Below are 14,087 nucleotides of genomic sequence, written 5' to 3'. Positions count from 1 at the left end.
GGGGTAATGAATAATTAACATACTGATGTAGACTGGTATAGTTAGGAGAAGTTTGTCTGTATAATTCTTCAGGATCAGGGATGAGTGCGATTTTTCATTAGTGAATGTTTCAGGTGTCGTAGTATACATTTTGGTCTACACCTCCAGACCTCGAACCCTCTGATACTTCTACTCATCATCATCACTATCCTTCTGCTTCTTGTTCTCTGGCTCCACGTACTGCTCAAAAACATATATTCTCGCCTCCCTTTCAGCTGCAGGTTTGGTAGTCTCCTTCATACTGTTGGTTCTTCTATGGTTGTACCCAGGAAACAGACGCCATAAAAAGGCTCCACTGCGATGTACCTTGTAGTTGATGGTTTCGCGCGCTAAGCGTTTCGTGTTCCACGAATCGTAAGGCTCTCCATTGAACAAAGTGACTCCAATTTTGTTTGGAATTCTCTGGTTTTTCTTGAGTCCAATTGCATAACCCCCAATTGAGTCTTCTCCAAATGAGGTGGTACACCGTTGAGCTAGCATCGCTCTGTTGGAGTCCAACAACTTGAAGAAGTCACCACATGACCTGAAAAAGTTCACCAGTAATTCTTGATGATATTTGATATTCCTCTGCATGTCTTTGATTCCCCTTCCAGAGTGTGGGAAGTTGAAGAGAATCAGGTCGAACTGGTCAATTCCACCGAGAAGCTCTCTGTTCTTGTTTTTGTTCTTTGCAAAGTTCTTGACCAGTTTGAAGGATTGTATTAGATTTTGAGCATCGATCTCGTGAAATACCTTGACTCCAAGTTCCTCGAGCTTTAACACGTTTGCTTCACCTTCCGTTGGGTATTTGGCTTTGACACTTTCTAGAGAATCGTATGAGGTAGCCATCAGATTTTCAGGTTTTACATATCCCTTGGTGACGACGCTCAAAGCAAATGAAAAATCGCCTTCACCAATAAGCATCACTTTATCCTCTGGTGAAAACGGTATATAGTCAAAGTTTTGAGGCTTATGATGTTGCTTCGACTTGCTGTTGATCTTCTCGGCCACCGTTTTAGAGTGCTCTTCAGCTGTCTTGACGGCCTTAGCCTTAGCCGTTGACGCCGTATGCCTTGCCAGAGCAGACTGAAGACCCTTGCCACCTGCTCTTGTGTTTTTCTGCTTGAATCGTTTGGCCATCAGTGAGAAGTCTGTGATTTGCGGATGATTACACCCGCTAGAGCCTTGTTTAGATTGGACTGAAGAGGTCTGAAACTTTTTCTAGGGCATCGCGCAGATATGCATGCGGCTGGGCTTTTGCATAAGACACTACATGATCTTCCTACGCGCATTTGGCTATGCGCTAGATAGCAGTTAGGGTCTGAACGAAAGTTTGGTGGACCAAGGGAACCCAAGATATTCTTGAAAAACATTAATCTGTTTGTTCTGCTGAGATAAACTCTGGTTGCGAGGGTAGTTCAGTCGAAGGACAGGTAATTTGGTAACCCATTCTATCAATGCACGTAACCTGCATAAACGCCGTTTGGCAACGGACCACAACGGCATACTTGGGTGGGCAGTGTCTAAACTCTTAAACAAGGATCTAGTGAGAGATACCGTTGAAAAGCGCTTTCACGTCTCAAGAATTACTTCCTTTCTTGCAGCACGACTCAAAGTCCATCCTTGAAAGTGGACGCACAAGCCCGGCTGAATGAAAGCTGCCACCTGCAGATTGTGATTCTAAAAGTATTAAATTGCGGCTTTATGAAGTCTATATTAGTTGGAGTTGGGTCCTTTTGAGTCCTTTTGAAGGTTTTTGGGAATATCGAATTCTTTTCGGGGATTTGCTCTCTTAAAGCCTAGCTTTGGTCTCTCATGAAAGACAGTGACTGTTGCCTCTGTCGCCTAGTTTCTCTCCTTCTTCCCTCCTTCTTCCCTCCTGCTTTTCTACTTCTTCTCACTTTCTTCTCACTTTCTTCTCGCATTCTTGTACTCTCTCCTAGAATAGTGCAAACCTCGACCCATAGCCGTACACAGGAAAACTGGTTCCTAGAGCCCTTTGAAGGGTAACAACTGTGTCATTAAAACTGCTCGATTTGGCATTTTTGACATCAAACACATCGTTGGCCTCAATGGGATTACAATCAGCAACACCTTCCACCACAGATTGCACGTAATCGGCACCAAAAGATCCGAAAAGCGGGTTTTGAACAATGTCCTGCTTCATTCCCTGCTCCATGTAGTAGGTGATCATTCTTGACTCGCAGTCCTTTTTGAAGTTCTGATACAACTCTGGAGGAGGAACAAACCCGTAAGTGGTGGTATTTGCAGCCACAAAGTCCATGGGCAACAAGTTGAGCATCCTGCCCTTTTGGACCTTCATCTGTTCCACATTGACATCCTTGTACATTCTTGCGCTGATGAAATCAATGGACTGAACAATGTAAAGTTTGCTGGATAGTCTAGAAACGGACAATCTGTGTGTATCATTCTTGAGACGTTCAATCCAATATTGCATCTCGATATTGAGGTTGTCGCTAAGGCGGTCAACATATGTCAGCCAGAAAGCGAGGTTATTCAGCAAAATCGAGATGAACTTGGGGATCATGATCACGTACTTGGGGCCATAAACTCCGTCTAGTGGATACAGCGAAGTCAGTCGGTTGTACGCCTTGAAAATGGTTAACAAACAATCAAGGCAGATCGAGTTCACCACTGGATTATCAAGATAGATGTAATCCATGAGCAAACGATACCGGTGGATGCAAATATCAGCCACAAACTGGAACCGGTGAAATTCATAGCACACACGTCGTCTGGCAGAAAGGCTCGCAATCAAAGGGTCATTGTCGCTGCAAGTGAAGCATCTTGGGTATGGTGCTGTGGCCAAAATCTTTTCAAAATTCAGCATCATTAGCATAATGTTTAGAGCACGAATCTCTGGGTCTTTTATCCCTGCGGAAATGACATCCGCTGCCGGGAACAGTCTCCTGATCACTGTCAGGATCTGAATCCGGGTACGTGCCGACGTGAAGTCGGTGTAATCGTCGTCCGAGTATACCTTGGAGTCACTGTCGACGTTAATATTTGAAGGCCATGGAACCTGAGACAGATGAGACCGCAGCACTGGGGACCGTTTGAAGAAAACGGCGTTTTCGATATCGTCTACACAAATCATCCACCACATGGCCTTTCTGTCCTCCACTGACCAGTCAATTTTGGACACTGATTTGGGCAGCAACGAGTAGCTTTCGTAATTGAGCTGGTCCCCAAATCCTGAGACGATCGCATCGGCCATTGTAGTCATCAAGCCCTGGAAATAGGCATCCTTGCTCAGTGTCACAAACAGCGAGTGGATCCGGCTAAGTCGCTGGACGTCCATGCGGTTCATATAAGCCTCGTTTCGATCGTACGGCACAATCTGCTTGAAAAAGTCGAAATGGCCCATGCATTGCAATGACCAGTTGTTGTAAAAGAACGTGGCATTGTAAGGTTCACCCTGAAAACCTGGTGAAAAGCCCATGGTCTCAAACCGCTGCGGCGACATGAGCGAGCAGGCAACCGATAGAAACTTGAAAAGCAAGGCCAGAAAGTCGAAAGTAGCCTCCTCGGCAAATTTTATCTTATCGTCCCAGTCCAGGGCGTTGATCTGGTGCAATACGCGATCCCGGCGTAATGTACAATAACACGGACTAACGTTCTCACAAAATTCATCCAGTAAGACAATGATTGTTGCTTTTGGAGGGATCATGGGGATTAGAATGGCCTTGATCTTGGGTCCAACATCAGAGCCCAGCTCTAGTTGTTCACGTACCACATCCAAATACCGCGACTCCGCACTATCCTCTACAAACTCGGGTGTGGGCTGCGGTTGAAACTGAGGAGGCATCTGCTGCTCTGGGTAATGGTAAAAGTCAGTTTGCGGTTGTGGTTGGAGGTGTTCCTGTGGATATTGCATCATGGACTGAACCAATGGGGCGTGTTGTTGAAACGAAAGGTCTGCCTGAATCTGGGGCAAAATTCCAGGATATTCAAGAAACACTGGTGCCATCAATCCAGAAGTGCCGGGATGGGAAGCCACCGGCCCATTTGCAGTCTCAATATCATCCTCATTGTCCTCGTCGTCATCTATGGCCCCGTTCGAGGTCCCAGTCACACTGTCTTTGGAACCACGCTGGCGACGTTCCTTAGCCAACCGACGCTTGCGACTCTTTTCCAGCTTCTTCTCTAGCTGCTCTCGCGTGATTGGGTGAGGTGGCTCCGCATAACACTGGTCCTCCCTGCGGTACTTTGTACAGTTCTGGCACGGTAGGTTGGTATCACACTTGATCTTCTGCTTCTTGCAAGGCCCACAATTGTATGAGCGACGGGGCTTTTTGCCCACACGATCAGAACGGCCCAGATCGTCAGCCATTGAGTCGGTTTTGGTTGAGAAGACGGTGGTATGGCCGTTGGTGTTTTAGCTTGAAGCAGGTCAAGTAGAGAAACATCGGGTTCGGTTATCCTAACCACTCCCTTGAGGGGCAAAGCCGGTCGGATTTGGTTTGTTGTGGTGTGGAATAACCGGCTGCATTCGGAAAGTGGAAGAGAGAAAGGTGATCTGGATCATGCAGCGAAGCCAGCTGCTGGCTAAATGTTTACTGAGCTAAATCCGGTACAATAGGCAAAAAAACAGAGTTTGACATTAAGAAGTCTCGTTTCATGATAGGACTACTATAAACAAAATACGATCGGAGGTGTAGTGAGCTGCATATTAGCTAGGATAATGGTTTTAGTAGTGGCCCACACAATATGTGGAGGCTAAGTGCTCGCATTTTGACCACTGCAACGGTCACAACAATGGCCATGGCCAGCAAGAGGACGGTGAGGGTTATCGTAACAGTTCGAGGTCCCAGTATTGCGTACAGTAGCTGGCAAAATTTTATAGTATGACATCCGTTTTAAAAGTTGTTGTGATGGCTATGATACCAGGCATAGTTACTATGGTACCCACCATAAAAATAGCTAAGCTGCTTCTGTAACACTACCTTAAATGCCAATAAGTTTCTGGTGGGCTAGCTCTGACAATGCAGGAAAGTTTAACGTAGATTTTGATTACTATTTTCTAGGGGTTCGATCCTGAATGATCCTAGTACTGGTGATGATTTTTGCTAGTTCGAGCCTCTAATCTTCCGTTAAAGATACCTTTGTCATTACTCCGGAGTTGACGCAGAGTTAATTTGAGGCGGATATGCTCCGGATATCACCCACCGGAGGTGCGAACCCAACAAGCCAACATCACACAATTGGCTACATGGCACATGCTGTCCATGCAACTTGCTTTTGTTGCTCAAACCGGAGAAAACCCAGATCACCCAGATAAGATTTAATCCTAAACCCGGTAAGTGTGTCAAGGTTCGAAATTTGTGCTAGTTAATACGAGTGTCAAGAACCGGCTTTACCATCCACTCAACCCCGGATCCTCCTACTGTCATTTGCTGTAAATGTTTAGCCACCTATCTGAACTTCGGCCATAATTATCGGATATTAAAAACTGTTTTTTTACGACTACCTCCCTGTTTGACTCTCTCTTTTGTGTGACGTGATCCGATCATCCCCCCGAATTTCCAAGTTCGGAAGGACATGCGACACATGCGGGATGTCTTTAAGGTAGTTTGAAAAGTGGGCAGAGAAGAGGAAAAAAGCCACATACTGTGAGTAAACGTGTTTGAGATTATGCTCACACAATATTGCGAATGCAGCTGAAGGGGCAATTTTATGGGTGTTCAGTCTCCTTCATGGGTCGTCTACACACTCATTACGCACTCACCTTCCTTGCAGTGCAAGTTCGCTGCTGCACTATAAGCTGAGAATATAACTTTAATTAGGGACGGGACCAATTGGTTAGTTTGTTGGCACAAGGTTAAAATATATTTGTATATCTGTCTGACCTGTGTCTGACTATCACTGACTCAAAGACTTCGATTTTCTGGTCACAAATATAATCTTTCATACTGTTGTCGCCAGACTCGGTTCACTCGACTATTCGCTGTATCTCGCTCTCTTTCACCCGTATCATGTGACACCAGCTGACTAACTCTCTCTGTGATCTACTATCCGCTATCTACCAACCCCCGCCTACTCCATACGCTCTCCCTCTCCCTCTACCTCTATTTCCCACTCAATTCGCCGTAAATAACCGACATCTAAAAACGCTTCCTCTCTATACCCGTTGCTATGACTTCCTAGAACTCGTTAACTCGTATTGACGCCCTTGTGGCAAGAGCTCATAACCTTTTGGTTCACACACATTGTACCCCTTCTTCGACCTCAACCTCCGTGCTCGCTTCCCGCCAGTAGACCATTTCTTCGAGATTTCCCACCGAGAAACCACCCTGAAATACCCAGAAGACCTGTGCCGTCCCTAAAAAGGGGCTGTTGCATACAAATTCTTTTGCCTGGGCGATTTCCACATCATCCATGACCGAGCCGTCAACACACCGCAACAGGCTCCCGATCGTCTTGCTCGAGTTTAGCGACGGTAGGAGCGAAAATATTACCATAGAATTCGGTGAAAGAGGCGAGCCCGATGATCTGCTGATCAGTACGACAGACCGTCCCGTTTCGGAGTCGTTGTTGGCTCCAGAGCTTGGAGAGAACTCTGAAACCACCGAGCCAAGCGCCGAAACAAGGCCAAATCATGACGCCACGGCGGACACACCACAGAATACCAGCCAGAATGAGCAAACGAATAATGAAACTGCATCAACAGCTGCGGACTCTTTGAATCCAGCCGAGGGAGTTTCCATCGGCGCTTCCACCGCCAGAATGTTGGAGCGTCTCATGAGATCCGATATCGGCAACACAAGCGAGAGTCCCAACTCGCCCTCTCCCGGTACTGATTCTAACGCCACAAGTGCCTCAAGAACAGATAATGCCTCGCGAAACATCATTCTTACAGTCAACTACGTGTACTCGGCGGCTGCAGCGGCGACTGCTACAGCAACATCCATGCCATCCACGGAGCCTGGAACTAACCGGTCGGGTTCTCTGGTTTTGCACGTGCCCAATATCCCTACTGATCATGATGAGGAGAGCATCCAGGTGTTGATACGACTAGCTACCTCGATCGCCTTCCGCACCATTGCCTCGGCACTCAAACGCCATGCCGGGGTTTCCACCGAGACATTTGAGTCGTTTCCGGTCAAGAAGTTGACGTCTTTGACTGAGACAACCTGTCCAATCTGCTACGATGAGTTTGTAGAGGCTGATGTGACATCGAATAAACGCAAACGAGCTCATGAAGACGACGAAGACGAGGACGAGGGCGAGTCGCATCCGCGGAAATCGAGAACACGTGCTAACGGGTCTGTCCGCTCGAATCCTACGGCATTCCATCCAGCATCTTCTCCTACGGCTAAACCTGTGGATCTATACACCCATTCTGCTGTGGAAATGCCTTGCCACCACGTCTTTGGCCGCTCATGTCTCTTCGAATGGCTACGTACCAACGACACCTGCCCTCTGTGTCGTGATCGGGTTGCCACGCATTCCGGTGATTCGCAGTCTGCTCTGACGGCCAATGTCACCACTCTCAGTTTGCCTAATCTGGCTTCGGTGGTACGCGAAAACCAAAATCTGATCTCCAGCTTTTCCAACCGGCCCATGAACTTCCTGGTTCCCCGGCCCGAAGAAGGCACTATACCCGGGCCTACTGCCACCAGAAATGCGGAGGCTTTGCCTGCAGTTGGGGGTGGTGGGCTCCTTACCGGTGCGTTTGCAGGACTCGGTCTGATGAGACGGTTTGTTGAGTCTATACGAGCCGCTAATGCTGGAAATGCCGAGGGAACTCGCGACGGAATGCGCAACATGATGGCCATCTTTGCCACAAGCTCGACGGCAGACTCGGCTAATGCTACCAATGAAACGGGACAAACAGCCCGACCAGAGACTCAATCAGAGAACCAACCAGAGACCCAACCAGAGACCCAATCAGAGACTAATACGAACGCTGAATCGGCAAGGAGACAGTCCAGGAGGGAAGTTCTGTCCAGATTGCTGGCTGAACGCACAAATGCTGCTGAATCTCCCCAGGAACTATTCTCAGTAGGAGTTGCCAGTCGCAGGACCGACGATGGCGTGGTGACCGTTCCCGTCAACCCAAGAACCAATAATCACGATATCCTAGACGATTCCATGATTAGCGAATGGCTCTACGACACGCCGCATGCGAGGTCTGGCAGGAGAAGGAGAGACCGCCGGAGTTGAACGGCACAGGAACCGGAAAAGGGACAGGGAAACTACAATAGCTTGCATCAGACCAATCATCTTTCGTCATAAGTCATTAGAAGTGTATTAAGAGGAATAATGTGAGTGGTATTCAAGATGAAAACGAATGAGACCATAAAAGAGCCATTGTACACTGGCCCATATTCACCCATTACAGACCCATACTAATCATAACCGTCTTGGCTCTGGCTTTTTTCACCGGTATAAATACCATCACGGCACATCAAGCTCACCAGCTTGAAGAACCTTCGCCATTCAAGCGGATCGGCCCTCACCTTGCAGAACTCAACTTTCCGAAGATCAGACCCTTCAACCGCCCGCGATACACGGATGAACCCAATCATTCTCATATTACATCTGTCCTTCCCGTTGACAGGGATATTAATCGCAACATCAGAGTTATCGTGATTGTCAATCCATTCCTCTGCATCGGCCTCTCTATCAGAGAGCAATCCCAGCTTATTAAGTGAGTCAACAATGAGTTTGAGCAGTGATCCAAGAGGTAAAAGAGACAGAAAGTGTGTGAGACTCTGTACAAGCATTTTGTTAGGACCCTTGAGCATTTCCTCGATCTTCTGTCTGGTTTCCAGCTTTCCTCCATCACGGAACTGAAGAACGGCTGGATCGCGAACCGCGTACGCCATTGCCTTATCTTCTTCGTGGAGCTTGAGTCGAAGCCGCTTCCGGTCGTGTTCTGTGTATTCACGCTGAGTAGCACTGACTGCATGGAACCCGTCTGCGCCATCTTCTTCGTCGTCGACCACCACCACATCTGGCTGCGACTTAGCCATATGACTGGTAAAGCTGTGTTGAGTACTCTTGGTGATATGGTTAAACTCATCATCAGAAAGACTCACGCGTAGGTTGCCCAGAAGAGTAGCTGTCAGCGTGTACGGGTCTTTGCACTGGCCGTTTTCGGGATTCTCGAAGAAGTTCTTCTTGGCCGTCCAATGATGTTTGAGAATAGCATCCACTGCCAATCGCTGGTCTGCTCCTCTTTTCAAAACTGATCTCAGAAGCGACGTTACTCCGATCCCAAACGAGTTCCATGGAGGTGTTAAAGGGGTTCCTTTCGAATCTAGATAATCGCGGAAGTCGGGGTCTGTCTCGTGAGCCATCTCCCAGGGTGTCTGTCCAGACAAAAGCACAAACAGCACAATTCCAATGGACCAAACGTCACTTTTCTCAGGATCATATCCTAATCCCTCAGCAACCTCTGGGGCTAAATAAGGCGGAGAACCACACGGTGTATTGGCCATTCGACGAGCTCCTTTGGAAGACTTGTATACCGTAGCCAATCCGAAATCTGTCAATTTGAGGTTTCCGCGCTTGTCCAATAAAATATTTTCAGGCTTGATATCCCTATGTGCCACTCCGATAGAATGAATGTAGTTGGTGGCACTGACCAGCTGTTTGAAATAGAAGTGGGCTATCTCTTCATCAACACCCTTGTCTGGCTCAATCTTGTCAAAAAGATCACCGTTGGCTCCGAACTCCATCGCCAGCCAGAACCAACTATCATCGTAGCCGCAGTCCACGTATTTGGCCACGTTTGGGTGTTTCGAGCACTTTTGCTGGATAATGGCTTCTCTACCAAACGTCTCTGCTGTTACGCCTTGCTTGAGAGCCATTCGCCTGTTTACCAGCTTAACTGCGACTATGGAGCCCGACACCGAGGCGGATTTTACTCTGAATATGTTAGTATGTGATGTCAGATTATGGAAGAGATTGCGCATTTCTTTGAGCTGAACTGAACGTACATTCCAAAAGAGCCATGACCTATTGTCTTGCCGAACCTTAAGTTGGGCAGTCGAGGCAGCGGTTCCAGTTGTGACAGCTGGATCGAGTATGACATCAGATGTTGAGCAAGAAGATATTCAAAGCCAAAAACAAAGCCAGAAATCTTATCCAAAGCAAAGATAACTGCACCACTGCTTGTTCTGAAACTTGGAGATTGAATCTGAGACGGAGTGGAGGTGTCAACAGTGGGCTGTGCGATGGGCTGGGCTTGTCTGGTGTGGCTGGTGATATCTGGGTCTAATACACTAATGGATATAAAAGTATGGATTTTCGGGAAAAATGTGCATATTCAAACGTTTATACATCACTGTAGTCGTTTTGGTGTGAAACTTTGTATTTGTTTACTTTTTTAGCTCATTGCTGGTGGCATTTTCTATGGCTTGGTCAACAGATGTCATTGATCTGAGATTTTGAAAAATCCCGAATTTATTAGATTTCCATAAAAGGGTGCAGGTAACAAATAGTATTCTCGCCATGAAGATTCCAGGCAATTTGAATCAAGGAAATTACCTTATCACTTTTTTATAACAATAGCCTGACCTGTTTTCCACATTTTTATCCCGATGTTCTCTGTTCTGCACCAAAGAATTCACCTTAGATTTATCTCCAGTCTTATCAGATAAGTCTCCGATTTCCCAAAGAGGGGAGCCCCTCTGTCACACACACGCCCTTTTAGATAACTTTCCTATTGAACTTAAAGTTAAACCTATAGTACAATCCCATACTTCCCACACAACTACGCGGGTTAATGCTAAATAGAACGTTCACGGCCTTCTGGCTATTTGGTCTCATCAACAATGTGCTATACGTGGTGATCCTGTCCGCAGCGGTAGATCTGGTAGGACCGCTGGTTCCTAAAGCCACTGTGCTGTTAGCAGATGTATTGCCGTCTTTCTCACTCAAACTGACAGCCCCGTTTTTCATCCATATTATTCCATATTCATACCGGATTTTTGTTCTTATTGGACTGAGCATGCTGGGAATGGTAATTGTGGCATTTGCAACAGAAACAAGCTGGATCCTTTTCGGAATCGTGTTAGCCAGCTCTAGCTCTGGGCTGGGAGAGTTGACATTCCTGCAATTGACGCATTACTATGGCGACATTTCGTTGAGTGGATTTTCTTCTGGAACAGGTGGCGCTGGACTCGTGGGGAGTTTCGTCTTTTTGGTACTCACTACCTGGATGCACATAAGCGTTAAGACAACCCTGGTGCTATTCAGTGCGGTCCCCCTGGTATTCTTCTTCAGCTTCTTCTGGCTGCTACCAGATCCAGAAACTGTATTTCTAAGATCGCGGCAGAATGGCGATTTTCAACTGGAAGAGGGTTATTCTGGTGAGACAAGCACCCTCAATTTTTCACTAAGCGGCCTTCGTTTCGATTTAGACACTCTGGAGAAGGTAAGAGTTCATATGGCTTTAACACTGAGACGACTGCGGCCCCTAGTCTTTCCATACATGTTTCCTCTGTGCTCCGTTTACGTTGCGGAATATATTATCAACCAAGGTGTCTCTCCCACTCTGCTGTTCCCAATCGAAGAGTTGCCATTCAAACGATACAGGGACGTTTATGTTTCGTATGGAACGCTTTACCAGGTTGGTGTGTTCATATCGCGTTCTTCTGGCCCGTTTGTCAGAATACGCAAAATCTACTGGCCTTCGATTCTACAAGCAGTCAATTTGGCGGTTTGCATTCTCCAATCCATATATTTTTTTATTCCCAACGTTTACATAATGCTTGTGCTCGTTTTCTACGAGGGGCTTCTTGGAGGAGCATCTTATGTCAACACCTTTATGCTCGTGTCGGAACGGACGCCATTGCAAGATCGCGAGTTTGCAATGGGTGCCGTTGGAATCAGTGATTCAGCGGGAATCGTTCTTGCTGCTTCCATTTCTATGTGGCTTGAGCCTCGTCTCTGCAACTATCAGGTCAATGACGGACGGCCATGGTGTACTATGAGTTGAAAAGGGCCTCTGCTGTTGGTACAAGCACAACCAATCCTTCAATTGAACATCTTACTCTGCTGCTTGATACCCCTGGTTAGATTCTCCATAATCTTCTGATTAGTGTCGTTGGTCTGCACACTTGCCAGAATGGTGAAACATTGAAGAAGAGTGAGTACCTGGGAATAGTCCTCCTCAGAATCATCTGAAATCCCTGTGGCCCCGGTCCGACTGGATCCGTTGGTATTGTCCCGTCGCCTATTTACCTCACTCGAAGAAGACGTTCCAAAGACAATGCCAGAAGCAGCGCTCGTGTTCACCATCGCAGAGCTGCTATCTTTTTCCCTTCGTCTCTCCTTGTCCTGTTCTCTTTCAGACTCGTAAAGAGGAATCACCACATGGTCACGGAACGCTGTGAGAATAAGGTTTCTCACAGAAAGCTCACTTTCGTCTACAACCTCGGAATTTGAGGTCGGAGAAGGTGGGTGTGAGTTAAGTTCAAGCTGCAATGGCAGAAATATCCCTTCTAGGTAAAACAGGATGTCATTCAAAAAGTATTCCCATAAAACAGCAACCTTCTTCGCAAAACTGTATGAGGCAGTCCCAGTGGACGCTGAAAAGCTTCCACGTCTGCTGCGCTCACCACCTCTTTTCGTGCTGCGTGGGCCACTGGGAGAATCTGTGTAGTATCGCTTCAAGCGTAGATTGTTGGTGGATTCCTCGATGTACAGCTGATTCACGTAAGTGGTCATCCCAACGGTGAATAGTTCCTCATACTCATCAAGAACGTTCCGACTTATCGGGTCTGCAGAGCCGAATTGAGAAACGGGCGACGAAAACGTCCCCAAGGGAGAACCTGTAGGAACCGGCGACCCTGACTCTTGGAGTCTCAATCTCAAATGCAAGTAAACCAGCTTGGTCACCTCCTCTATCGGGGTTTTGAGCTGATCGCATTTGAAAAGAGGGGTCACTATAGAACACAACAGTGCCCACGCATCATCGGCAATCGTCTCTCTATCATCGGATAAATGCTGTTTTTCAAGCTCTGTTACTGTTTTCTGAAGATCACCAACCGACATTCCGTTAGTGTTCGGGTGGAAGGAATAAAGTGCCTTTCCACCACTATCGCTCGAAAGCTGCGAGTTCGAGTTGGAGGAAGACTTTGTTGTTGATCCTTTGGCCCTGGAAAGAAGTTTATGGTAAGATTTGTGATGCTTTTGCTTTCCTGGAAGCGACAAAGAGGAACCTGCTGACAGCCCCAACCCCTGAGTTTTCTGGGGCTCTGCTTGGCCAATATTGGCTATTCTCTCTACCTCCTTAGATGTCCTGGCAAGCGGTGACTTGGCCTCCGTTAATCTACCGCTCGAACTGATCATCAAATCCTTCCCAACAGGCTTCTTCAGCTTCGCAGAAATCGACTCAGAGGACTTGATGATGGCATCACGCGCGTTGTCGAAGCTGGTTCTCTCCTTCAAATCGTCGATACTGGTGCGCTTTTTGGTCTTCCCCTTACCCTGATTCGTCAAAAGCCGGGCCAAAGCGTTGTCTCTTCCTAACCGTGAAAACGCAGTTGCCGGTGACGAAAGAGTGGGAGATCTCGCCCTTTCGCGCTCGCCATTATCCATACTTGAACGAATGTTGTTGAACTCCACATTGGAAAGAGTGTTCGTTAAAGGCTGTAAAGTACTGCTCGAATTGTTCTTGTTTTTGTATAATAACAAGCTTGTCCGGCTATGATTATCCAAAAGCCTTCCCAGGTTACTGGAATGCTCTTTCGTCTGCGTACTCACGCTCTGGACGTCGTCATCGGTACTGGCATCATATGTTTCCGAAGTGGTGTTGTGGCTATCATCTTCCTCGAAAACTGACGAAGCCGAGGCATTGCTTCCCTGTCGTGTATGTGTGAAGTGAACCTCATTGGCTCGCGTAGATGAGCTACGCCGCCTGCGATTTTCCATTGTGAAGGGGGAATTCGCAAGACAACCACAAGACAAGTATAACAGATCAAGTACATGACTTCAAGTCTCATCTGCTATCTGTTCCTCCCCAGGTCGTGTACTATCGGTTTTTAATCTCAGCTGTCGTGTGCATCCCATCTGCTATTGACTGCGGCTCCCAA

At 47.2% G+C, this 14,087-nt stretch overlaps 6 protein-coding genes across 6 annotated transcripts; 2 read left to right on the top strand and 4 right to left on the bottom strand.

The window, feature by feature from the left end:
- Positions 1-168: 168 nt before the first annotated feature.
- KUCA_T00000536001 (uncharacterized protein) lies at positions 169-1,158 on the bottom strand (the record flags this gene model as incomplete). Its single annotated transcript, XM_022605083.1, has 1 exon — positions 169-1,158. One exon carries the CDS (start codon positions 1,156-1,158, stop codon positions 169-171), a length of 990 nt encoding a protein of 329 aa, XP_022456587.1.
- Positions 1,159-1,957: 799 nt separating this feature from the next.
- On the bottom strand, positions 1,958-4,372 carry KUCA_T00000535001 (uncharacterized protein; the record flags this gene model as incomplete). The annotated part of the gene is made up of 1 exon (XM_022605082.1): positions 1,958-4,372. The coding sequence occupies one exon, from the start codon at positions 4,370-4,372 to the stop codon at positions 1,958-1,960; it is 2,415 nt and encodes an 804-aa protein (XP_022456586.1).
- Positions 4,373-6,417: 2,045 nt separating this feature from the next.
- Positions 6,418-8,205, top strand: KUCA_T00000534001 (uncharacterized protein; the record flags this gene model as incomplete). Its single annotated transcript, XM_022605081.1, has 1 exon — positions 6,418-8,205. One exon carries the CDS (start codon positions 6,418-6,420, stop codon positions 8,203-8,205), a length of 1,788 nt encoding a protein of 595 aa, XP_022456585.1.
- A 185-nt stretch (positions 8,206-8,390) lies between these two features.
- KUCA_T00000533001 (uncharacterized protein) lies at positions 8,391-10,081 on the bottom strand (the record flags this gene model as incomplete). The annotated part of the gene is made up of 2 exons (XM_022605080.1): positions 8,391-9,915; positions 9,987-10,081. The coding sequence occupies 2 exons, from the start codon at positions 10,079-10,081 to the stop codon at positions 8,391-8,393; spliced, it is 1,620 nt and encodes a 539-aa protein (XP_022456584.1).
- Positions 10,082-10,774: 693 nt separating this feature from the next.
- On the top strand, positions 10,775-11,989 carry KUCA_T00000532001 (uncharacterized protein; the record flags this gene model as incomplete). Its single annotated transcript, XM_022605079.1, has 1 exon — positions 10,775-11,989. One exon carries the CDS (start codon positions 10,775-10,777, stop codon positions 11,987-11,989), a length of 1,215 nt encoding a protein of 404 aa, XP_022456583.1.
- Positions 11,990-12,027: 38 nt separating this feature from the next.
- Positions 12,028-13,926, bottom strand: KUCA_T00000531001 (uncharacterized protein; the record flags this gene model as incomplete). The annotated part of the gene is made up of 1 exon (XM_022605078.1): positions 12,028-13,926. One exon carries the CDS (start codon positions 13,924-13,926, stop codon positions 12,028-12,030), a length of 1,899 nt encoding a protein of 632 aa, XP_022456582.1.
- Between the last annotated feature and the right edge of the window lie 161 nt (positions 13,927-14,087).

The sequence above is a fragment of the Kuraishia capsulata genome, genomic scaffold, assembly GCF_000576695.1.
Source record: "Kuraishia capsulata CBS 1993 genomic scaffold, Kuraishia_capsulata_scaffold_1, whole genome shotgun sequence".
NCBI lineage: Eukaryota > Fungi > Ascomycota > Pichiomycetes > Pichiales > Pichiaceae > Kuraishia > Kuraishia capsulata.
This window is presented reverse-complemented; position numbering and strand designations above follow the sequence as displayed.